At 46.7% G+C, this 21,507-nt stretch overlaps 7 protein-coding genes across 14 annotated transcripts; 4 read left to right on the forward strand and 3 right to left on the reverse strand.

Moving 5' to 3' along the window:
* Window positions 1-622: 622 nt before the first annotated feature.
* LOC125949048 (enhancer of rudimentary homolog) lies at window positions 623-1,815 on the forward strand. The gene is made up of 3 exons (XM_049675739.1): window positions 623-921; window positions 1,148-1,380; window positions 1,486-1,815. Exons 2-3 carry the CDS (start codon window positions 1,192-1,194, stop codon window positions 1,606-1,608), a joined length of 312 nt encoding a protein of 103 aa, XP_049531696.1. The 5' UTR covers window positions 623-921; window positions 1,148-1,191; the 3' UTR covers window positions 1,609-1,815.
* A 243-nt stretch (window positions 1,816-2,058) lies between these two features.
* LOC125948990 (alpha-aspartyl dipeptidase) lies at window positions 2,059-3,518 on the reverse strand. 3 transcript variants are annotated; one of them, XM_049675619.1, is made up of 3 exons: window positions 3,407-3,518; window positions 2,862-2,992; window positions 2,059-2,767 (listed from the first exon to the last, which is right to left on the reverse strand). In XM_049675619.1, the coding sequence occupies exons 2-3, from the start codon at window positions 2,957-2,959 to the stop codon at window positions 2,149-2,151; spliced, it is 717 nt and encodes a 238-aa protein (XP_049531576.1). In that variant the 5' UTR covers window positions 2,960-2,992; window positions 3,407-3,518; the 3' UTR covers window positions 2,059-2,148. The 3 variants fall into 3 exon arrangements, with proteins under 3 accessions (XP_049531576.1, XP_049531591.1, XP_049531586.1); XM_049675634.1 differs by lacking the exon at window positions 3,407-3,518 and adding an exon at window positions 3,305-3,391; XM_049675629.1 differs by lacking the exon at window positions 3,407-3,518 and adding an exon at window positions 3,053-3,274.
* Window positions 3,519-3,542: 24 nt separating this feature from the next.
* On the reverse strand, window positions 3,543-4,567 carry LOC125949002 (mitotic spindle assembly checkpoint protein MAD2A-like). Its single transcript, XM_049675663.1, has 3 exons — window positions 4,379-4,567; window positions 4,153-4,299; window positions 3,543-4,086 (listed from the first exon to the last, which is right to left on the reverse strand). Exons 1-3 carry the CDS (start codon window positions 4,440-4,442, stop codon window positions 3,665-3,667), a joined length of 633 nt encoding a protein of 210 aa, XP_049531620.1. The 5' UTR covers window positions 4,443-4,567; the 3' UTR covers window positions 3,543-3,664.
* A 959-nt stretch (window positions 4,568-5,526) lies between these two features.
* On the forward strand, window positions 5,527-7,391 carry LOC125949016 (homeobox protein B-H1-like). Its single transcript, XM_049675690.1, has 4 exons — window positions 5,527-6,138; window positions 6,207-6,583; window positions 6,690-6,946; window positions 7,011-7,391. Exons 2-4 carry the CDS (start codon window positions 6,544-6,546, stop codon window positions 7,308-7,310), a joined length of 597 nt encoding a protein of 198 aa, XP_049531647.1. The 5' UTR covers window positions 5,527-6,138; window positions 6,207-6,543; the 3' UTR covers window positions 7,311-7,391.
* A 1,818-nt stretch (window positions 7,392-9,209) lies between these two features.
* LOC125948873 (origin recognition complex subunit 5) lies at window positions 9,210-11,117 on the forward strand. Of its 2 annotated transcripts, XM_049675394.1 has the most exons (3): window positions 9,210-9,981; window positions 10,054-10,198; window positions 10,349-11,117. In XM_049675394.1, exons 1-3 carry the CDS (start codon window positions 9,355-9,357, stop codon window positions 10,837-10,839), a joined length of 1,263 nt encoding a protein of 420 aa, XP_049531351.1. In that variant the 5' UTR covers window positions 9,210-9,354; the 3' UTR covers window positions 10,840-11,117. The 2 variants fall into 2 exon arrangements, with proteins under 2 accessions (XP_049531351.1, XP_049531340.1); XM_049675383.1 differs by having other exon boundaries at window positions 10,054-11,117.
* Window positions 11,118-13,294: 2,177 nt separating this feature from the next.
* On the reverse strand, window positions 13,295-17,097 carry LOC125948916 (uncharacterized). Of its 5 annotated transcripts, XM_049675472.1 has the most exons (6): window positions 17,044-17,097; window positions 16,882-16,958; window positions 16,792-16,827; window positions 16,525-16,679; window positions 16,133-16,446; window positions 13,295-16,041 (listed from the first exon to the last, which is right to left on the reverse strand). In XM_049675472.1, the coding sequence occupies exons 4-6, from the start codon at window positions 16,659-16,661 to the stop codon at window positions 15,218-15,220; spliced, it is 1,275 nt and encodes a 424-aa protein (XP_049531429.1). In that variant the 5' UTR covers window positions 16,662-16,679; window positions 16,792-16,827; window positions 16,882-16,958; window positions 17,044-17,097; the 3' UTR covers window positions 13,295-15,217. The 5 variants fall into 5 exon arrangements, with proteins under 5 accessions (XP_049531429.1, XP_049531439.1, XP_049531420.1 ...); XM_049675490.1 differs by lacking the exon at window positions 17,044-17,097 and having other exon boundaries at window positions 15,300-15,507; window positions 15,585-16,041; window positions 16,792-16,933; XM_049675498.1 differs by lacking the exon at window positions 17,044-17,097 and having other exon boundaries at window positions 15,373-15,507; window positions 15,581-16,041; window positions 16,792-16,933.
* A 1,313-nt stretch (window positions 17,098-18,410) lies between these two features.
* Window positions 18,411-21,250, forward strand: LOC125948798 (outer dynein arm-docking complex subunit 3). Its single transcript, XM_049675224.1, has 3 exons — window positions 18,411-18,537; window positions 18,622-19,996; window positions 20,103-21,250. Exons 2-3 carry the CDS (start codon window positions 18,810-18,812, stop codon window positions 20,812-20,814), a joined length of 1,899 nt encoding a protein of 632 aa, XP_049531181.1. The 5' UTR covers window positions 18,411-18,537; window positions 18,622-18,809; the 3' UTR covers window positions 20,815-21,250.
* The last annotated feature ends 257 nt before the right edge of the window (window positions 21,251-21,507 follow it).

Raw genomic sequence — 21,507 nt, forward strand, 5'->3', positions numbered from 1 at the left:
TAAACTTTAACTTTCGTGCCACTTTTCGTGAATTTGAACTGTCGTAATACCACAGAAAAGCGAAAACAGCTCCGAAAAGAGCGTTCCCGAAGTAAACATCCCACCATCCCGTGAATGTCAAACTCTGAAGTTTTTTCTAAAATAAAATCGAGGATTTGTTCTGGATAAAGCTACCTGTCTTTTTAAAGTACCTTGGATGCTACCTGTCTTTTTAAAGTACCTTGGTTTGCGCTAGGGTTTTCGCCCCGTCTGGCACCGCCTTTTGACCAAGTGGAATCAACCTAAGGGTTAAACGAAACCGTTTTGGCATTAATTTTTTCGTTTACGCTAGAGTTTACGCTCCGTCTGGCACCGCCTAATCGGTTGAAGTGTATATATTGGTTTTTTACCGAAATTAGCTTTCATATTTTCATCATTAATTTTGCTTTATAGCAATCAAAACAGTTATTCTAGACATTTGTACAACACTGTACTCATAACACCATTGCTTGATGTGTTGGTAGCGGTCTGAACGTGCACTGCCGCAAGTGCCGCAAGCGCCGCAGTTGCCGCTCGTGCTTCAGCCAGTTTGCCAGAGCCTTTAGTATAAACATGGGCATGTATATACATGTCCATGTAGTTCCACATGTCATTGGCCAGATGGCGCTCGCAACACCCAAACATTCTCCAATCGACGCCACTAGTAGGACAAGGATGCATCATAGGTTATTTCCCTAGGCCTAAGCAAGAAAAACGATGGTAGAGCGATGGACCACCGGCTTTAAATTCTGCCATCATCCCTAGTCGCCCTGCTTCATCCCGCAAATCGTCGTTTGATACCAAAATTCACACCGAAAGCCGCTTATTAAACCCAAAGGGGTTTCACAGTTCTGATTGCCTTTGCCCCTGATCGAGGATTGCTCACTTTCCAATACCACTCAGGTATGTACAGGCGGGGAAATGCGCTCATGTATGCGTGTTGTGCGGACGCCATCGTACGGAGCGGAACAAGAAAACGGCGACGCCGAGACCGGGTACAGTTGGCCTGCCCCGGACAAATCCCGCTCGGAAACTGCGGTGCGCACCGAAGCACGTTTCCGGAGAGAACTTGACGCTCTCTACACCCTGCGCTAAACCTGTGTTTATTGCGTGCTCTTTACATTTCCAGCGGACATCTCTTTTCCCTTGGTGTCGGTCTGTTCTGTTGCAGGGATGTCGCACACGATACTGCTGGTGCAGCCGGGACGTAATCCGGAAACGCGCACGTACAGTGACTACGAGAGCGTCAACGAGTGCATGGAGGGTGTTTGTAAAATCTATGAGGAGCACCTGAAGCGCCGCAACCCGAACACACCCACAATCACCTACGACATCAGCCAGCTGTTTGATTTTGTAGACCAGGTAACAATCCAACCCAAAACCCTGCGCATCAACGCTATTCCCTGCTTGCCCAACTACACAAAATACAGATACAAGCACTATCACGGCCTGGTGGTACCATTTTAGCTGGTTGATTTGAGTTGCCTCGTATACCAGAAGTCGACCAACACCTACGCGCCGTATAACAAGGAATGGATCAAGGAAAAGATCTACGTGCTGCTCCGACAGGCCGCCGGCAACACAGACTAACGGATAGCCCCTAAGTAACCAAGAGGAACTAGCTGGTAGGAGATGTGTTGAGGGTGGACAGCAAGCAGATCTCCCGTCCCGGACACCAGAAGCTGAATTATGTTAGCTAGGACAAAACCGCAGCAATGGGGAAGGAAACCAACCACATTCACGCGTAAGGATCGAACGAATCATGATTCGATCCGATAGATTTGGTATATATATATATATATATATATATATATATATATATATATATATATATATATATATATATATATATATATATATATATATATATATATATAATGAAAATGAAATTAAGGAACAATAAAACGTAATGTCGCAAGTTGCCTTGCTTTTCGATCGCGCGGGATGCATCTACAGTGGATCAAGGATCTGCCCCATCACTCACTACGGACACCGAGCCTACTGACACAATCGATGGTTACCATACCTGCCAAACAAATCCCAGAAAACAGGAATTGCAGATTTGCAGAAAGGTTCCATGGGGAATTTTATTTACCTCAAATCAGAATTGTATGCCAGCCAGCCGGGGGTCTAGAGCAGGAAGCTCAAATCCGTACCCGGTTCGTGTTCGGTCGGTGCACCCGTGTCCTTGCGGAAGAGGCGCACAGGGAAAGTACCGACGAGCGTGGCACGGTTACCTTCGACCAGCAGCGAAGCACCTTCACGCAGTCCGAGCACTGGCGCATCATTGAGCTCGTGGAACTGCGCGATCCGCTGATCGCGCGTCTCACCCCGATGCTTGCTCCCCTCTTCTGGCTCCAGGTAGTGCGGGTTGATGTTGAACGGCACCAGTCCGAGTGCATCGAAGCTAGGCGGATACACGATCGGCATATCGTTAGTCGTCTGGATGCTGCAGGTTGCTACGTTCGTGCCGGCCGAACTGCCGATGTACGGTACGCCGTGCTCCAGCACTCGCTCGCGTATAGCCGTCACCAGCTGCTTCTCGTACAGCGTGCGCAACAGCAGGAACGTGTTGCCACCGCCAATGTAAATCGCCTGCGCTTCCTGCACCGCCCGCACAGGATCCACGGTAGCATCCAAACCAACGCAGCCAAATCCCCATCGCTCCAGCACGGTGGCAACACGCTGCGTGTACGCTTTCTGGTCGGTCAGGGCGTACGGTACAAACACGACCTGTTTCACCTTGTTGCTGTGTGAGCAAGGAATGGGTGTAAAACAATAGATTAATTAAACAATTAAAGATGGAAGATGGAATGTGAGCAGAAGCGATGTCTCTTTCTTACGCTTGCAGAAACCGGGTAAGATCCTGTTCAGCATGCTGCAGATACTCATAACCGTGCAAGGCGGACGAGGACATCAGAAAGAGTTGCCGTTTTGTCATCTTGAGACCGGAAATCGAGATCACCTTTACGAACTGAAAGCAAGGACAGTTAGGCGCGAACTAATCGGTTTGTCAATGTCTCACAACTCCAACATCGTAGCATCAGCAGCGCTGCGAGCTAACACAATGCTAGCACAATCTTATCACTCTCCTTCTGCCGGCTCCTGACTACATGCAAGGCGGAGAGCGGAGATGGCGACAGCTATTATCGCAACCGCAACAGATACTCGACACACAGCGGGAAGCTTCTTGACCGGAAAACCTCAGATCCATCATCACCAACCGCGATTACCCCCTCACCCCACTCTTGTTTTGAACTTGGCCACTAGAGTGGCGGAGATTTACCGGAGCCGTGGTTTTAGCCGGTTCGTGACCAGCAGAGACAGCCTATGTCGCAATCCCAATCATCGAGACAGATACGACAACGTAAGCTAAAAGCGCACTCACCTACAACTCCCTTACCCTTCAACCGCTTACGGGTGATACGCGTTCAAGGCTGCTTTGTTGTGCTGTTGTCTATTGCTTCGGAGAGTATATTTTGTCGCCTAGCTGTCAGTACCGCGCGGCAGTTGTAACCGACAGATTAAAGAATTATTATTTATTGCGGCCCCAGAAATATTATGCCCTCGTTACATGTTAAATACAATGGCTAAGAGGATTTAAGTTAAATGAACAAAAGATGAAGAAAAATGGAAGCGGAAAAAATCACTTATCTTGCTGAAGGCTGTAAGTGACTGAAGTTTTCATCATGTGAAAGCCCGTCGCGAATTGACGCGTATGTATCGTTTGAGTATTGCTCAAATCGATCGAACCCGTTTTGCTCCATTTCGACGGTATCCCGCCACGTTTGTTAACCAGCACATCGAAGGTGCAGTGGAAATCAAGGAGCGGCAATAATGCGATCGTCGATGTGATTTGGCGCATCACAGAGCAAATCTCGGCATAAATTTGCTCCGAAGGCTTGTGCGGTATCATCTGTTGCGCACCTGAATCGGCTGTGGCGCTCTCATATTGGATGCCGTCTTTCTCGTATTTTATGTTGAATTCCCATCGTTCTGCTACTTCCTTCGTGAGTGAGTTATATACGACGAGCATAATCGATATGACCAATTTCTGGCCACACCATGCTGCAGAAAAGAAAATAAAAATTTCATTTGATCATTTACACCTACTTCTTAAAACTCCCCGCGCACCTTGTATATTCGGCAAAATAGCATCAAGAAACCGCTTGACTCCCTCATTTTTCGAAATGTACAACAAGACGCCGTATCGATTATACTTTTCAAACTCTTTGGCCGGGTAGATGCCGCGTTGAAAAATAATGCTGTTTATTGCATATCCTGCAAGAAAGGATGAAATTTTAGGGAAAATGCATCAGTAACCTAACTCATCCCGTTTCGTTTTCTCGTTGTAACTTACGTAGATATTCCGCGATAATTTTGGAAGACCCTTCAAGGGTTATAACAGTGTTCTTAGTCGACATGATTTGGGTGAAGGAACCAAATTTTAGTTACGATGTACGTTTTTCCAAGACCGGTACGCCAAAAGGTTTAAGATTTTATTACAGAGAAGTGCAAAATCAATCAGCCGGTATATCCGTTGCGCAGGAAAACAGTGAACTGTCAATATTAAACCACCCATCAAGGTATTTTGAACCCCATTACAAAATGTACCCACATAGCACCCACATAGCAGTGAGAAGACTTCTCATTATAGAAAAATCGATCCGAGATCCAGCCGCCATCGGAACGATACATACCCCCCACATAGCAGTGAGAAGACTTGGCACTATAGAAAAATCGATCCGAGATCCAGCCGCCAACGGAACGATACATACATTTGGCAAATATTTTGGCGGCCCGATTTCGTCCACTAGGGCTGGAACAAAATCGTCTCGATTTCAACCAATCAAACATGACCCTTTCTCTCGCTCTCTCCTCTAGTCCCCTTTCTTTCTTTCCTATACTCTTTCCCTACCCAAAATGAAGTACGCTTTGATTGGTCCGTAAGCCATCGCGCAATGGCGGTGGCGTTTATTTTTCCTAATTGTTTTGAACCCACCCCGCCCAGTGTACAATGAGCAGACCCCTCTGTCTGCGACGCAGCGAGAGGAAGGCTGAGGAGGTTGAAAACGAAACCCCCGCCACCTGCGACGGGGTCGAGGAAGGGGAAAATGCGACGTTCACTATGGAACGGCTCGTAGGTAGCGGGGGAAAGAGCGGAAGAAACCGCGAGGAGGAGGAGGTTTCGCGCGCGAGCTTGTGGGACGCTGCTGCGGAGGGGGAAGGGCAGAATGGGAAGAGAAGAAGGGCGAACGAAAACGAGCGCGAACTTGTGGGTTTTGATTACGAGGGGTGGGAAGGGCGCAAGAGTCGAGGGGCGATTCGAGCGGCAGCGCGAAAGAGAAGGGAACAGAAAAACGAAACGGAGCAACCCCGATCGAAACTCGGCTAAGTCCCGATCGCAGCAGTCGAAATTTTTCTAAGTCCCGGGAAGCACGCGTTCTGCTGACGGTGCAGTGCGAGTGCAGTTGAGTGTTAGAAAATTTAACAAAAATACCCAAGCAACCATAGGTAGCCTTCAGTTCTCATGAGGAGAACAATAAATCCCCCTGAAGGCTCCAAAAGTTCTGCTGCTGACAACAATCAGAACACCAAATCCCCTCAAAGGCTCAAACAGTTCTCCTATGAGAACACTAAATCCCCTTGAAGGCTCAAACAGTTCTCCTATGAGAACACCAAATCCCCTCGAAGGCTCAAACAGTTCTCCTATGAGAACACTAAATCCCCTTGAAGGCTCAAACAGTTCTTTTATGAGAACACCAAATCCTCTGTCCCACACCAAATCGTGTGAAAAATAATTTCTGAATTTGGATTTGAAACATAAACACGCGACCGATCGGTTTGACGTTTCAATTTCACGAAAATTCCTGAAACAACAACAACGTCGGTTGCATCTTCGCTTGTTAAAACAAGTGAAAAAACGTTTAAATTAGTGAAAAAATGCAGTGTAAAATAAGTGAAACAGTAGTGTACCATCGTAGTAAGCTGAGGTAAGTGTAGTTCACCGAAAATACGTGTTTGTTTTTTGTCCGCCGCAGCATCCGCAGCATCGTGATCGTGACGCAGTTACTGATATTATGAAGGAACACCGGATGATAAGAAAGGCTATGGGATGAGGTAAGTACGCCGGTACCGGATCGTATCAATCCACGGTGACACTAACACGGATTCTCCCTTCCCCACAGGATGCCCATAATTCCATATTAAACTTTGACGAGAATGTGTCGTGTCGTGCATCATCATCAGGCGCAATAGCAGCATTCGGTACATCATGTGCAGTAGACACAGCAGCCGGTGCAAGTACCTCATCCGATGATACGTGGAGTGCTAGTTACCGGTACGCAGAATGGTGGAGGTGAACGATGCGAACCTTTCCTTTCGACCTTTCGAACAAAGATGCTCCGTTGCCAGCCGGTACGTGAATGGTGCCGGTGGTGTGCCGAAGGAAATCGCCGGTCGTTGAGTGGAGTGCGGAGACGATAGAGGACTTCAATGCGACTACAGCGGTGCTTGCCCTGAAGCATGGACCGAAAATTGTCATCGAAAACTCCTTCCGTAATGGGTAAGTGGCGTCGGCGCCGAGGAAGTGCGAACAGGGTTTTTACATACAAATGATAATAATGATCTCTACCCCGTAATGAATGATAACAATGATCTCTAACCCGTAGCACGCCACCGGCTATCACATCACCGCAGCGCGGGAGACCGATCGGCTACGGCCCTGATCGTCAATGAGGGGTCCCCTCTGCTGATCGGGAATGGTAGCAGCTGCTGCTCGTCATCCGACGAACGGATCCACAATGAATTGCTGCGGCATGCACTGACGCATCATCCGCTCCATCACCACCACCATTCGAATCAGCATCACAGTGAGGTTCAGCAACGGTACCTCATCGGATGCTGCTTACGAAAACAGCGAGTAAAGGTAAGTTTTTATACCGGTGGTCTGTTTCATTCTCATTCTCTTTCCCCCTTTCTCTTCTTGACAGCCTCCATCCACATCATGCATCGGCCAAGGATATGTGCTCTCCTCCCCAGCCTCGTTGAACGGTTCGTTAAAGCGATCAGAACCGAACGATTCGTACAGTGGGACCCCGACCGATTACCATCATCACCATCACCACCGTAATCGACAGCAACTCGTTGCATCATCGGATGAACGGACAATGCAGATAGCAAACGGTGCCGGCACTCCTCGACCCTATCATCCGCATAACCTCGGCATGGAGTACGGTGGCCCAGCACCACCGTCACTGCCAGGTACGGGTACCACGGTGACCCCATACTAATACCAAAGCCCGCTCCGGAAAGGGGCGCACGGCATCGCGGAGATAAGAGGGTGATTTTTATGGGTAAATTAGTGTAAGTTATTTATAATTTAAAAAAATAATTTTTTCAAATAAAATTTGGTGTTATACATATATTTGTAGAAAATAAATATATATATCACATGTACACAATATATACCGTGCCTGCGCACGCTGCGGACAAAATGTGAACTATTTTGGGGGATTCAGCGTTCTCATCAGACGTTCTGATGGGCATTCTGAATCCCCCAATTTTGTATGGAGAAATTGCTGCAAATTTTGGGGGATTCAGAATGCTGATGAGACCAGCCTAGAGTTCTGATCAGAATTCTGAATCCCCCAAAATTTGTTCTCCTTGGTTGCTTGGGTGTTCAACCGCGTGTTCCATACGCGTTCTTCGATCGTTGGTGTGGTTGACCGTTCAATGCAGAATGCTCGGGCACATGTCGGAGAGAAAGAAAACAAAATATTAGATCACTTACGGGGCAACGTAATGTTGTTTTATCTTACCTTGCAGAATGCAGGCAACACGTACTTTATCGCAATCACTTTGTACCTATTCTTGTTAACTTTTCTAACATTTTGCTACACTTGTACTGCACACGGGGCGAAAACTCTAGCGCAAACGAAAAAATTAATGCCAAAACTTTTGCGCTTCGATATGTTTACATGGCCGGGTTGAGGAAATTAAAATCGTTTTTTTGAAGAAAAGGATTGAATACACTAGCAATGATCACTCACTGTCGATGTAAACCACAAAAAGAACATATTGTGAGCCCTACCGTTTGCAAAAAGCTTTTACGCTAGGTTTTACGCAAGGTACTTTAAAAAGACAGGTAGCTTTATCCAGAACAAATCCTCGATTTTATTTTAGAAAAAACTTCAGAGTTTGACATTCACGGGATGGTGGGATGTTTACTTCGGGAACGCTCTTTTCGGAGCTGTTTTCGCTTTTCTGTGGTATTACGACAGTTCAAATTCACGAAAAGTGGCACGAAAGTTAAAGTTTATGCAAATATTCTCAAAATTCTTCCTAGTGTTTCAATATGGTATCGGTCCGTACGTCTTGCCACCCGGCCTAGAACAAGAGCTAGCTAGCGTTCCTGGACCGTGCTCACTCGCTGTAAAACACAACTCGGTCGCTCGAATGATCTTAAATAGAGAGATGAATCATTTAAACATTCGAAAAAGAGTGAAATCAGGTACTTTCCCTGATAAAACCACCAAACTTGCCCACATCTTCTTCTTCTTCTTCTTGAAACTCACGTGGTTTTGTTGATAAAAGCGCCCTGCTATGAATGTCAAACAAATTCAAAATGGTGACCTGTCAAAGCGGTTAAGAAGCTACCTGTCTTTTTAAAGTACCTTGGTTTTACGCTCCACGGACCAATAATCGTTTGACAGCATGTAAACGGCAAGCGTAAACGTTTTGGCATTAATTTTTTCGTTTGCGCTAGAGTTTTCGCCCCGTGTGGCCACGGCTAATGCCAAAATGTTTTCGCTTCGTGTGGCAGGGGTAAAAACCCGAAAATTTATGCCGAAATGTCAAACGTATTGTTTTCATCTGTGTTTTGGCCGCTGAAGTTGATTTCCGAATAAATTTTGCAGTTTTTAACGATTTTGTTGCTGTTGCTGTTATATTTATATTAAAAATGCAAAAACAATACGAAAAGAACCTACATTTTCGTAAATAAAGCGTTCGATAGCGTCAAGGGTTCAGCGAAAAAGTCCGCGGACGTATAAAAGTTTGACAGCGAGTAAGGGTTAAGCGAAACCGTTTTGACATTAATTTTTTCGTTTGCGCTAGAGTTTTCGCCCCGTGTGGCCACGGCTTATGAGCCAATTGTCAAAGTGTGTCAACACAGAAAACGCGCGCAACGACCGCAGCAACGTTGGGCTTTTGTTGCAAGCCGACAGGAAACCTAGATTTAAGGAGAAATCAGTGAACAAACACTTTAAGAGCGATTAATTTTTGCAACATTACATACGTTCTGTCGAGTTCTGAGATTCCGATTCCGTTCTTTGGATGGCTAAAAGTTGTGATGAAGTGGTATATTCGGAAAGGAGCCAAATTATCAAGGATATATCGGCGAGGTATCCTTGTCATGAGAAGATCATCCACAAGCTATACAAATACTATGGCAGTGGGGATCCCTTTCCGCCCGCCCTGTATTTGTATGGCCACGGTGTTACGGGCAAATCGTCCATTCTGGAGTCTCTGTTCGCAGAATTAGGTGGGGTGCGCTATTTGAAACTCAATGTGATTGAAGCGTACTCCAACAAGTTGTTGTTCGAAAACATCGCATTTGGTCTGCAGGATATTCGGCTTTCTACGCACAATGGCTACACCTACGCGCACAGGCTCGAGTACACGAAGGAGTTTCTAACTGAACTTCGTCGTCTCGATCGGTCACTCGCATACGTGATCGTGATCGAGAGTGCGGAACGCTTACGTGACGCGGACCAAAACCTTCTGCCGATGCTACTGCAGTTACCTGAAGCCACTGGCCAAAATATTTCCGTTGTGCTGATGTCGTCATTACCGTTTGAGAAGTACTACATTAAAACAGGCATGCCCTCCATTCCTAAGCTGTTTGTACCGGCGTATTCGCGTGACAGCATGCTCAAAATTCTCTCGAACGACTTTCACAAGGTATAGGTTCTTTACTAGCTTATCAAAAAAGAAGCATTATACGACATCTCGTTTTGTATTACATCGTTTTAGATTAAACTGGATGCCCAGAAGCTCGCCCATCTCGCTGGCCTCGAGCACAGACTCGAACTTATCGATCGTACGGTTACGCAAGAGTTGTACTCCAACTTTGTGCACCTATTTCTCAGCACCTTCTGGAAGGTGTGCCGGGACGTGGGTGAGTTACGCCTAGTAGTGAGCCAATGTTTTCGCTACTACTACGAACCGGTCATTGAGGGAACAATCGAAGCCAATGACGCATTGAAATTGTGGCGCAACATCAGCATGGTACTGAAGACGACTTTTACTACCCTGTACATGCGGCTAGGTAGCAGCAATCTGGATGTCGACTACTGTCACTCGCAAATGCATTTAGTGCAGCAGCTGGAGCTGCCGTATTACGCCAAATACTTACTCATTGCGGCATACCTTGCCAGCCACAACCCGGCCAAAGAGGACAAACGGCTGTTTCTCAAAAGCCACGGCAAACAGCGGAAGCGAATGCAAACAGTGAATGCACGGGCGAAGGTGTCGGAGAAAATGGCCGTTCAACTGGGACCGAAAGCATTTGGGATTGATCGACTGTTAGCTATTTTTTATGCCATCCTGGACGGGGAGAAGGTTGCCGTAACTTCCAACCTGCTGACACAGATCGCAACCCTCGTTCACCTGAAGCTGCTAGCATATGTCAGCTCGGCTGATGCGAGCTTGCTTGACGGTACAGCCCGGCTGCAGTGCACAGTTGGACTCGACAGTATCCTGCAAATTGGTCGGATGATTGGCTTTAACGTGCGTCAATACTTGTGCGACTTTTTCTAGTTAACTAGCGTTAACTAGATGAATAGTTTCGAAAAGCGTTGAAAAGCGGCTTCGTTGCGGTTTCAAGTGATTCATTCTACAGCAAGATACCATACTGCACACCGCAGGCATCGAATGTGGCGATTATGGCGTCCGTTGACACTATTGTGCATATGCTGTCGAGCAAGGATAGATCGGCTTCGCGTAGTCCATGAGCGATATGCTTTGTGAGATCGTCCAGCTCATGCTGTCGAACGAAATCTGTCGTAAAAGGAGAGGAGATGAAACGGTGTTAATAAACCAGCTATTGTAGCTTGTTATTGTATTGCAGCTTTTTTCGTGTTTCTATGCTTGCCTTTTGCACGATATAGAATAGTCCATTTGACGGAAGCTATTGACAGAAGCTAGTGAAATTATACGGCTCCAGCGCATCCATGAGTAATGCGATTTATAAAGGAAAATCCTTTACAAATCATTCTTCGACAAGCAGTTCCATCCACTCCAAGTCTACTACATTAGCCGCTTTGTCTGAACCATCTTTTTTCTTTATTGACTGGCTTGCTGGTTCGCTCCTCACCTATACCAGCATGCCACAGTGATCAAAGCAAATTAGGCAAAATCCGATGCTTTCTGTTCGTCAGGTTTAATCCATTGTTCTCGGCGCGCACTTTATGGAAGTTAAGTATTTATTAATTTCTCTTGATTCTTGATGAAGGGTTTACATTTCATCCTAATGAAAATATATCACAATTTTATTCACACTGCAATTCAACATAACATGGCTGGACTGGCTCTCCATCCTCTGTCCGGCAGGACAACCTACAACGAATTTCGCCTGCCAACTCTAATTCTTACGCGGCGTTCATGGGCTTGCTACAGCAATCGCAACTCCTCCAGATGAACGATATCCAGAATTACATGGGAAGGATGCTGGATTTGGTTCTAGTGAACTCGATGTGTGCACCGCTTTTATTGGTCCAACCGGCTGCGTTCCAGCTTGTAAACCGGGATCCTTATCACCCTCCTCTTTCATTAGTTCTTAAGCTTCCTCTTTCTGCTAGCACTTCTAACTTCTCTGCTCCTTCTTCGTCTCCCGCTTTCAACTATCGCAAAACTAACTACTTCAGATTGTGCGAAATCCTTTCCCACATCGACTGGTCTTTTTTGTTTTTATATTCGACAGTCGATGAGGCTGTGGCTCAGTTCAACGCAATCACTTTTTCTTCTTTTAACGCCTATTCTCCTCGTTACTATCCCCCTTCTCGTCCTACATGGTCGGACAGTACGTTGCGAAGCTTCAGTCGCGACTGCAACCGTGCTGTCGACGTTACAACACATTCGGTCAGCCTTTAACAAGATGCTGTTTAAGCTTGCGTCAGCGGCTTACCGCCTGTACAACAGAGCGTGTTACCAGAGGTAAGTAGATAACATCAAGAGGGATTCAGATCAAACCCGAAGTCCTTTTGGAGCTCCATTAACGCCCAAAGGGGGGCATAGCATGTCGAGCTCTATGTTTCTTGACATGGAGCAGGCTGACAGTGAATTTGACATCTGCGCTCTTTTCTCAAAACATTTCGCCGGTCTGTTCGACGCTCCGATACAAGACCCATCTGTACTCGAATCTGGTCTCTCCTACAACGCCGTCTGGGGTTTTCCGAGTGAACGAGCGGGAGCTCCATTGCAAAATGTATGTGCCCGAAATTGTTCTGCCGGAGGATGCATTTGCGAGTGACATACCTTTCTGCAATGGGGTGGTTAGCGTTGTATCTGTCGGCAATGCTCTACAAAATATACGTCCGTCTTACTCGCCTGGGCCCGATGGCATCCCGGCCGCGGTACTTAAAAAATGCGCAGCTCTCCTGGCAACTCCGCTATCGACACTTTTCAAAATGTCTCTGGAGTCCAAAACTTTCCCGGCCTCCTGACGTAGAGTACACCTAATTCCAATTCATAAAAAAGGGAACAAGTCATTCGTGGCAAATTACCGGGGGATATCGCTGGTCAGTAACTGCAGCAAGGTTTTTGAAACTGTGATCCACCCCTCACTATTATAGCATGGGACAGTTAATATTTGGCCGCTTTTTTTATCATTGCAGCGCACCCCATTGCAAAATGTATGCAACGCAAAATAAAGTCTGTACACCCACTGTAAAAATTTTTGGATTTGGAAAAATGGATTTGGCTGCAGAAAAAACCGCGAAAGTATTGAAATTTTCAAACTCAACTCAAAATACCATATGTAAACTTTAGGAGGGGGACTTTTACCTTGATTCTAGCAAAATAAAACAGCCGAAAAAGTGTAACGAATGCCCGATTCTGCAGACAAAATTGAATCAACAATACTGGGATCTCTCAGCGTGATTCCACCAAGAAAACTCACGACAGTCGACACAACAGTTCGGAAAATATTTTTAAAAGAAATTTTGAGGTCATAAAAGCTAGAAAATAGCCAAATAGGACCCTAATGCCCAGCTTTATTGCTCAAGCCCGTGCAGGGAAGCTGTATGAACAAGTGTTTGCAACACTTGTTTGTTTGGTGGACATGCATTTGGATGGACGATGGAACACACGTAAAAATGCGTTTCGAAAAATACCGTGCAAAAAAATTACTTTGCTAATAACAGAGGGAGTGTTTTAGAAAGGGTTTGATTTATTTACGGAGATGAATTTTCCCATAAAATGATGATTGGGCATGCGATTTGACATTGTGGCGACAAATCCAATGTTTTCACCATTGGGGGAACATTCATTCGAAATTTGTGCAAGAAAAGAGTGTCTACAGCAAAGGGTTTTATTCTTCATTTGTCCACCAATGATCCAGTGTAAGTTTGGCATGATTTAGGTAGCTGTTCTTACCAAAGCTAAGGCGTTTATGTTTTGTATTCAAATAGATCGATTTCATAGGGAAAGCTATCAATCCACCAAAATGACTGGATTTTCGTTCCATTGATTTCTATTGGACAATTATCACAAGAAAACTTAAAAAGTATATCAGAAATGTATAAAAGTCTACTTAAATAAGGGTGATATGCAACAAGAGGGCAAATGATGTGACCTACAGGGCAAAGCTAGACTGCGACATTCAGACGGATGCCATCTACACAGACTTCAAAGCTGCTATCGACCGTGCTGCGCATGCTCTTTTGATTGTAAAACTCGGCAAGCTTAGGGTGTCACCCAACATAGTTGCATGGCTTGAGTCCTACCTCTCTGGTCGCTCATGCAGAGTGAGGGTTCCCTTTCGGAGGATGTCTTCTGTACTTCAGGCGTCCCCCAAAGGTAGTATTCTTTTCCCTCTCTTATTTATTCCGTTCGTGAATGATATGTGCAACATCCTTCCCCATGAGGGCCATCTGCTTTATACTGATGACCTAAAAATCTATTCCCCCATCTACAGCATCGACGATTGTATTGCACTGCAAGAAACCCTAGATTCTATTTCCTTTTGGTGTTCAGCCAACTTCCTCCTTCTATGTCTTGATAAGTGTTCTGTAATCTCTTTCCCTCGCTCTCGTGTGAATTCTTTTAATTACCTCCGTTTCTTTGTCTCGCGTCTCCTCCGTCAGGGACCTTGGGGTGACGCTTGATTGTTGCTTAACGTTCCGGGAACATATACAATCAGCTGTGGTAAAGGCCTTCAAGACCTTGGGGCTGATTATGGCGGTTTCCCGAGACTTCAACAATCCCGACTGCCGTAGGTGTCTCTATTGTGCGCTCGTGAGACCAACCTTGGAATACGCATGTATCGTGTGGAACCCGTTTAGTGTCACTCTTATCTCTAAGATAGACCATATCCAACGGAGTTTTACGCGTATGGTCCTGTAGCGCCGGGTGGGGGGGGGGGGGGGGTCCAAATGCCTCCACTATGGCCTACCCTGCCCATTGTGAGTTACTCGCACTGTGGTCTTTGGAGCTCTCTCTTTCTCTGCTTTCCGTTTCGCCTTCTCCACCGCTCTCAACTTCTCTTCATCGGTCTAATTTGAGTTGCGGGATTTTTCCATTCTGGGTTGTAGTTTGTTTTGCATTCTTATTTTATTTTCCACCTCTCTGTGCTATCTCTGTGCCACTCTAAGCCCCCACTATTTTATTGTATCTTCCTTAGTTTTAAGATACTGTGTCTAGCCTGACGGCGAACATTTTTAAATATACTTTAATAGTATATTAAATGTTTAGTTTAATACTAAACATAACGAAGGATTGGGGCCGACTACGTAAAGCTTCATATCGGATGTTGGCTTCAATCTGGATGACGAGTCTGACTGTATCTTCTTCATGGTTGAGGGATTGAATGAAATTCTCTGTAAGAACTAAATACAGTGAAAAAGTGAAGTTCGAGGGTGTTTTGAAAACCATTAACAGCAAGAAAGAAAGAGTGAAGAAGTTCATTAATCAAATGCATTCACAAGTTACTTAGTTCCTCCGAATTTAATATTTCGAAATCACTATCCTTATCGTCATCCGTCGTTAGGTCATCTGTCGGTTGCGTGGCAACCGACTGTAATCCTAACGATGGGGCCGTCCCGCCAAGCATATCGTAGATGTTAGAGCTGCTGAATGGCAAACTGAAGGAAACTGAGGATGAACCATGGTTGCCGTTATTGCTGGGGGCAGAAATCGCGGATGCTACCGCCGCTGTCGGTACCTGATGCCGTACTGCAGCAACATCCATCAAGCATTGAACCATGGCACCTACGAGAAAAGCGTTGCTGTTGGATTTATCAGAGTATTGGTCAAGGTTCTTGGTGTTACGAAATCGGCCAACCGACACACTAGGGTTGCCTTCTAAGGCAATCCCCCGGCTCTCGTCCGAGTCCGAGGACGAGCTGTTCGCGTTGAAATGGCTTATCTTGAATTCCATAAGCGGCGTGTTACCCGGAACCCGGGACTGTTGTTTTCCTTCGCCTTCCGTCTCATCCAGTAGCAATTCGTCGCTACTGGAGTCAGTTTGCTCCGCCGTGTCCAGCTCTCGACTGTTCTCGGCGTCCGGTAATAGCATGCTAATGTACCGCTCATCCTCCTCCTCTTCATCTATCTGGTCGACCTTGTGTGTCGCAGTATAGCTATTGGAGTATGTTGATGCTGCCCGCTCACTACACCGTTCTATGTGCAATGGAATGTCGCCACACTCGCCAACTGCCTGAAGTAGCGTTTGACTGAGCTCGTTTATTTCCGGCATGAATTCTTGCACATCTAGCTCAAACTGTTGTTCCTGTGCGATACCTACTGGCCGGGGGTGGAAGAATCTGGTTTAATTCCCATCAGCATCGCACATCAGCAAATTATTCCGCGATTACAGGAAGGGGAATTCGCTTACCGATGCCATGATTAAACACAATCTTTAAGCCGTAAGTCCATTTGAGTAGGCAATACACAGCCACCAGAGTCGCCAGCAGCATCCACCAGGAGAGAACGCAAAACAGAATGACCGGTGGCAGAGCGGCGGCAGCCAGCACCACCGCATAGCCATACGGCCGGTTGTTTCGCAGTCCACCCAACCACCCACGCAGTCTGACTAGCTGTTCGTCGAGCCGTGGTGATTTCAGCAGCTGCACCGAGGCACAGTGGCGGTACCACAACGCACCGATTGATAGGAAGGCCCCCAGCGTCACCAACAGTCCCTGCTCATACCTGCAGCCAGAATGATGTGGCCTATAAGAGACTTTTCAAAACCGACCGAGGGATGCCCGACACCATTCACTTGCTTACCAGAGTGTACCACAGCATGCAACGCCAAACACCAACGTACTTAGTGTTGTGCTGAAACCATACTTGGCCATCTGTCTTCCTGTCCAATTGTTGGTGACAGAACACCACGTTGATAGTTTTTCCTTTAAAATTTTCATTGCTTAGTGCTGGATATGCTGCAAATAGTAATATGGATGCAATACACGATCATTATTATGTAGACTTTTAACCGAAAAACAATCACGGCTTCAACAAAGATACGTCAAGACGAATAGGGTGGTAGAGTACCTTTTTGGTCAACCAACTAACACCGGCCACCTGAAACTATGTTTTTAGCCGTGAGCTATGTACAGATAACGATCTGCTCGCTGCGCTTACTGGTCTTTGGTGTTTCTCGTGCTGTTCTTTCACTGCAGGCGGAGTCAGTAGGCAGCAGTGGAGGACGAGCAGGGTACCTGTTAGAATGGGAAAACAAAGGACATTAAATGAATTGCGTTTTTCACTTTGACCTTTTGGGGCCAACCCCTCATCATATCTTACAGCGCAGCGCTGTTAGTTAGCCGAACGAATTGGTGTCCGCTCCGCAATAACCGCTCTCCCGACCGAGTGAAACGTGATTTGCTGGTAGAGGTTTGGACAAAATAAAAAACAAAAACAAATTCATACTGACCAAACAAGGAAAAAGGTTCATGCATATGAGCAACAAGCACATACACTTAATTTAAAAATACCCTCGTACTCTTTCGTATTGCAAATGTCAATGAAGCAGTGTGGTCTGTAAGCGGGTGGAAGGGGAGGGGAGGGCGTGCGTTGCCCGATTTATCTGTCAATTTGTCATTTATTTTTGCTGAAACTCAAGTTTTGTCGTTAAGTAGGTTAGCCCGTGACGAGTACGACAGACGTTGTTTTCACGCCAATCATACTACCCACATATCGTCCGTGTGCGTGCTTGGATGCTGTTGTTACTTTTATTGCGTTTTGGCGCGCTGCACTACCTAATACTGTCATCGTAAAGCGATATTTATGCGCGCAACTTCAAGGACAGAGAAAGTAACAATACAGGCTATATGCTAGTTTTGATGTGGAGTGAAATCAGCAGCCTCGTGAGAGAAGGCCGGCGTTCAAGGTCAATCGCCAGCCAAACTAGCGCCATACCGCCTCTGGGGTCAGTCGCCCTCAGAATATAGCACGTGCAGCCACTTATCCACCACCAGCTACCCACCGCCCACAACATAACTTATCTTGGCCATTGGACCGTTGGATTGTGTGATGCTACTAACTCTGTTGTTCTGTGTCACGGCACCTGAGTTCTGAGCGGTTGAGTGGCAAGAAAAGGTTGACTTCGTTAACTGCAGAAGGGTATGAGATGGTTCTAAATGTATAAATATGTTTGATTAATGGCCATATGGCCAATCCCATTAGGCAATCATTTGTTTTCTGGGACCGTGACCGACTAAGTTACGGTTCACTTCTACTTCCGTATGCTATAATCGATTAGACAAACACAAAAGAACTATCGCTAAGAAACCCGACGATACCTACTCCTCAGAGGACAGCAGGTCCGTGGATTTGTATCGCTAACTAATTCCTGCTTCACTTGACGCACCGTCTTCGCACTCCGAAAGAACACACACAGAAGCACAATACAGCACAACAGACACAGCAGGCGCGAATTGATGTTCAATTTGTTGAAGGAGGAGGGGTAAAGGCCGTTGCTTAGTATGCCAGGATTCGCTCAACCCGCCAAAGTTTGATTCTACCCGGCCCGATCCGATCCGCTCCGGAGCAAAGGTGCCTTAAGTGATATTTAGTTACGCTCTTACGACTGCTGCTTGCTGCGGCGCACCATCAAAAATACACCCTTTTCACCGAAAAGACCATGATGGTGTGTACAAGAGCGCGAGAGCGCGCGCGCGCGCGCGCAATCGCCCTCCTCCGCATATGTGCATGTTTGTGCTGGGGATATTTACGTGTGAATGAAGGGGACAGGTGTTGCGCTTAATTAGCCCCATACAGCACGTAGGATTTATAGAGGTGGGTTGTTGATTCGCCTTTTATCCCTTAAAAAAGCTTGATCGCTGGTTAAGCAACACATTTACCTTCTATATTTCCGAGCAGCATTCAAACATGATGAAATTACTCATCAACAACGCACCCAAAGCAACTGTTATGTCTCGGATCAGATCACGTTGCCGCTGGCAACCACCGAGGACCACTGCTTGTTGGATCAATAGCTAGACAGTTGGAACTATAGCACCAGCAGCGGCACGTAACAGCATTGTGTATGGCAGCATTCTCATGACAAGATGTCGACACCGAAACCGATTCTCAATGCGGAAAATTTGGCGCTAACCAATAAAAAGATTGGCGAGCTGAAGAAGAAGGTAATGCTGGCAGAGGGGCAGAAGAAAGCGTACACTGAGGAGTGGAATGACAAGCGGAAGGCCCAGAACGACCGGATGGCCGAACTCCGCAAGGAAGTGCGGGAGTTGACGAACAAGTTGTCCTACCTACACAACCCCAACAGTGCGAAGGCACAGAAGAATGTGCAGGAGATAAAGCGGCGCCTGCACTTACCACCGGGCGCGAAGTCGATCTCGGGCGCGCTGCAGATCGTCGATCTGAAGATCATCGACCTGCACAAGCAGACCGATGTAGTAGAGGATCGGATTCGAAAGCGGGATAACAGTCTCAAGCGGCTGGTCGAGCACTATCACACGTTGATCGGCTACCGTGACGCAAAGAGCGATGGCTCGAATCCGCCCGAGACGGTCGAGGAGGATGCAAACCGAAAACTAATCACGCGGCTAGAGAACGAGATCCATCGAACGACGGTGCAGTGGATGGAAGCGGAACATATCCGGAAGAAGTACCGTGGCATCAAGTCGTCGCTGATGCACGACGCGGAGAAGTTCGAGAGCTCGCTACTCGACTTGGAGCATGCTATTACGGAGCAACAGGCCGAGATCAACAAGCTGGAAGAAGTGCACAAGGAGGCTGTGCATATGCGGGACAGTACCAAAACGATCTTGCAGCGCCAGGAGCAGACGACGCACTACTCTAATAAGGCTCGTGAGAAGCAAGCGCAAGACTTTCGGCGCCAGGTGGAGGAGCGCAAGCTGGAGCTCGAGCGGTTGGAACGGAAGATCTTCTCCTCGGGGAAAACTCTCATCCATCAGGAAAGCGTACTGTCCGGTTCAGGTGAGCAGGGGCGAGGCGGTGCCAACGGGATCGGTGACGATGGTAGCGGAGCTCACGACAAGGACTGCGCCTCGGAGATGGAGCAGAAGTTCAAAAAACTTATGCAGGCGACGGGTGTGAGTGCTGCGGGCGAGGTAGTGGACCGATTCCTGGCCCAACGTGAAGCCTCGGCCCGACTAACGTATCTGCGCACGGTGACGGAAAACGAGAAAAAGCAGCTGGAGGCACAACGGGAACTTATGAAGGCCCAGCTCGATGCCTTTAAGTTTGCGGATGTCAAGGATAGCGATGTGTAAGAGGCAAAAACTATCATCATATGCTTATACGCTTGATCAACTGATGTAAACTAATCTTCAATCTTCCCTTGACGATTTTTCTTTCTTGCCTTTGGCCTACAGCAATCAGGAGGAGCTGGAAAAAATCAAGAATTCTATCGAGGAACAGAAGCAGCGACGGGAGGAATGTGAAAAGGCGATCGACTACACGCGCAATGTGTTCAACACTATCAAGGATGCGCTGATCGAGCTGCTGTTGAAGCTGCGCGAGATCGAGGAAAGCTTGGACGTAGCCTACGGAAGCCGCCGTGTGACGTTGAAACCTCCTGAGATCAAGGACATTGCTTCGGGCCGGATGGCCGTTGAGGAGCTGGGTAGTTTGTTGGAGGAGCGCATTAAGCTAGGACTGATCGCTAGCGGACAGTTGGCGGTCGACCTCGACAGTGGACTTTCTGAGGACGATGAGGATAGGGGTGTCTCTGGTGTTCCATCGACATCAGCGGCGAGCTCGATTGCGCAGCAACAACAGCTCGCGCCCGCTACAGCCGGCCCCAGTCCAGCTGGTGGTACTAGCAGCAGTGTTATGTCTACTTCTTCACCGGCCGAAGATCGAGAAAAGCCTCCCGCATATCCACCGGTGTATATGAACTTAATAGCAGGCCGCACCACCGCACAGATCTCTTCCGCCTCACCGGGCCAGGGCACCACAGTGGTGCTTTCAGATGACGAGGGGGACGTTCCATCGCGTAGCTATCTGAAACGACAGGCAAACATGATAATCGAGGCAAAATCGCGTCGTAAAGGGTTTCGCATGCCAGTTCCCAAACGGCGCTAGAGGACTCGTGCGACGAATGCAAAGTATTCGTCTACTTACAACTGGAGGAACCATACCTTCACCCTTTTTTTTTTAAACCAACTAAATGAAGCTACTTTGGAATGTATTTCGACGAAAAGAAATCACGTAACATAAATTTCCACTGAGAACACATTTCGTTTATTACATTACATTAGTTCATTAGTTTCGTTTCGTATGATCGTTCTTCTGCAAGAAATTAATTCCCCTGATGGAAAAAATAGCGCTCTACAACAGATACGCGTAAACGGGTTTATCGAGGAATATTGGTTTTTTCGTTTTTCCGCAAGGAAAAGAGATCGCTGGATGTGTGTATGATGAATTATAAACCTATTAAACGAAAAATGAAAACTAACTTCGGAATAGTACATCGAATGGCAGATTCTTCAACTTGAATTGCTCTAATGAAAAGGAAACAGTTTTAAGAAAATTTATAGTCAAGAATAAAAATTTCGCATTACATTTTGTTGAAAACAGTATGGTGATTGGCGAAAATCCCTGTAACTGTGGTTTGTGCTTTCTTCTTGTGTGCCGTTCGTTCAACGTGTCTCTATTTCCTTTTAAACTTAGTTCATTGGTACTAGGGTTTTTCCCATTTTTGGTGTGTATCTTATAATCCATTGTATCACATCGCTCTGGCAGTGGGCTGTAGGAACAGTCATGGTTGGACCAAGT

The sequence above is a fragment of the Anopheles darlingi genome, chromosome X (genome assembly GCF_943734745.1).
Source record: "Anopheles darlingi chromosome X, idAnoDarlMG_H_01, whole genome shotgun sequence".
In the NCBI taxonomy this organism is placed as follows: domain Eukaryota; kingdom Metazoa; phylum Arthropoda; class Insecta; order Diptera; family Culicidae; genus Anopheles; species Anopheles darlingi.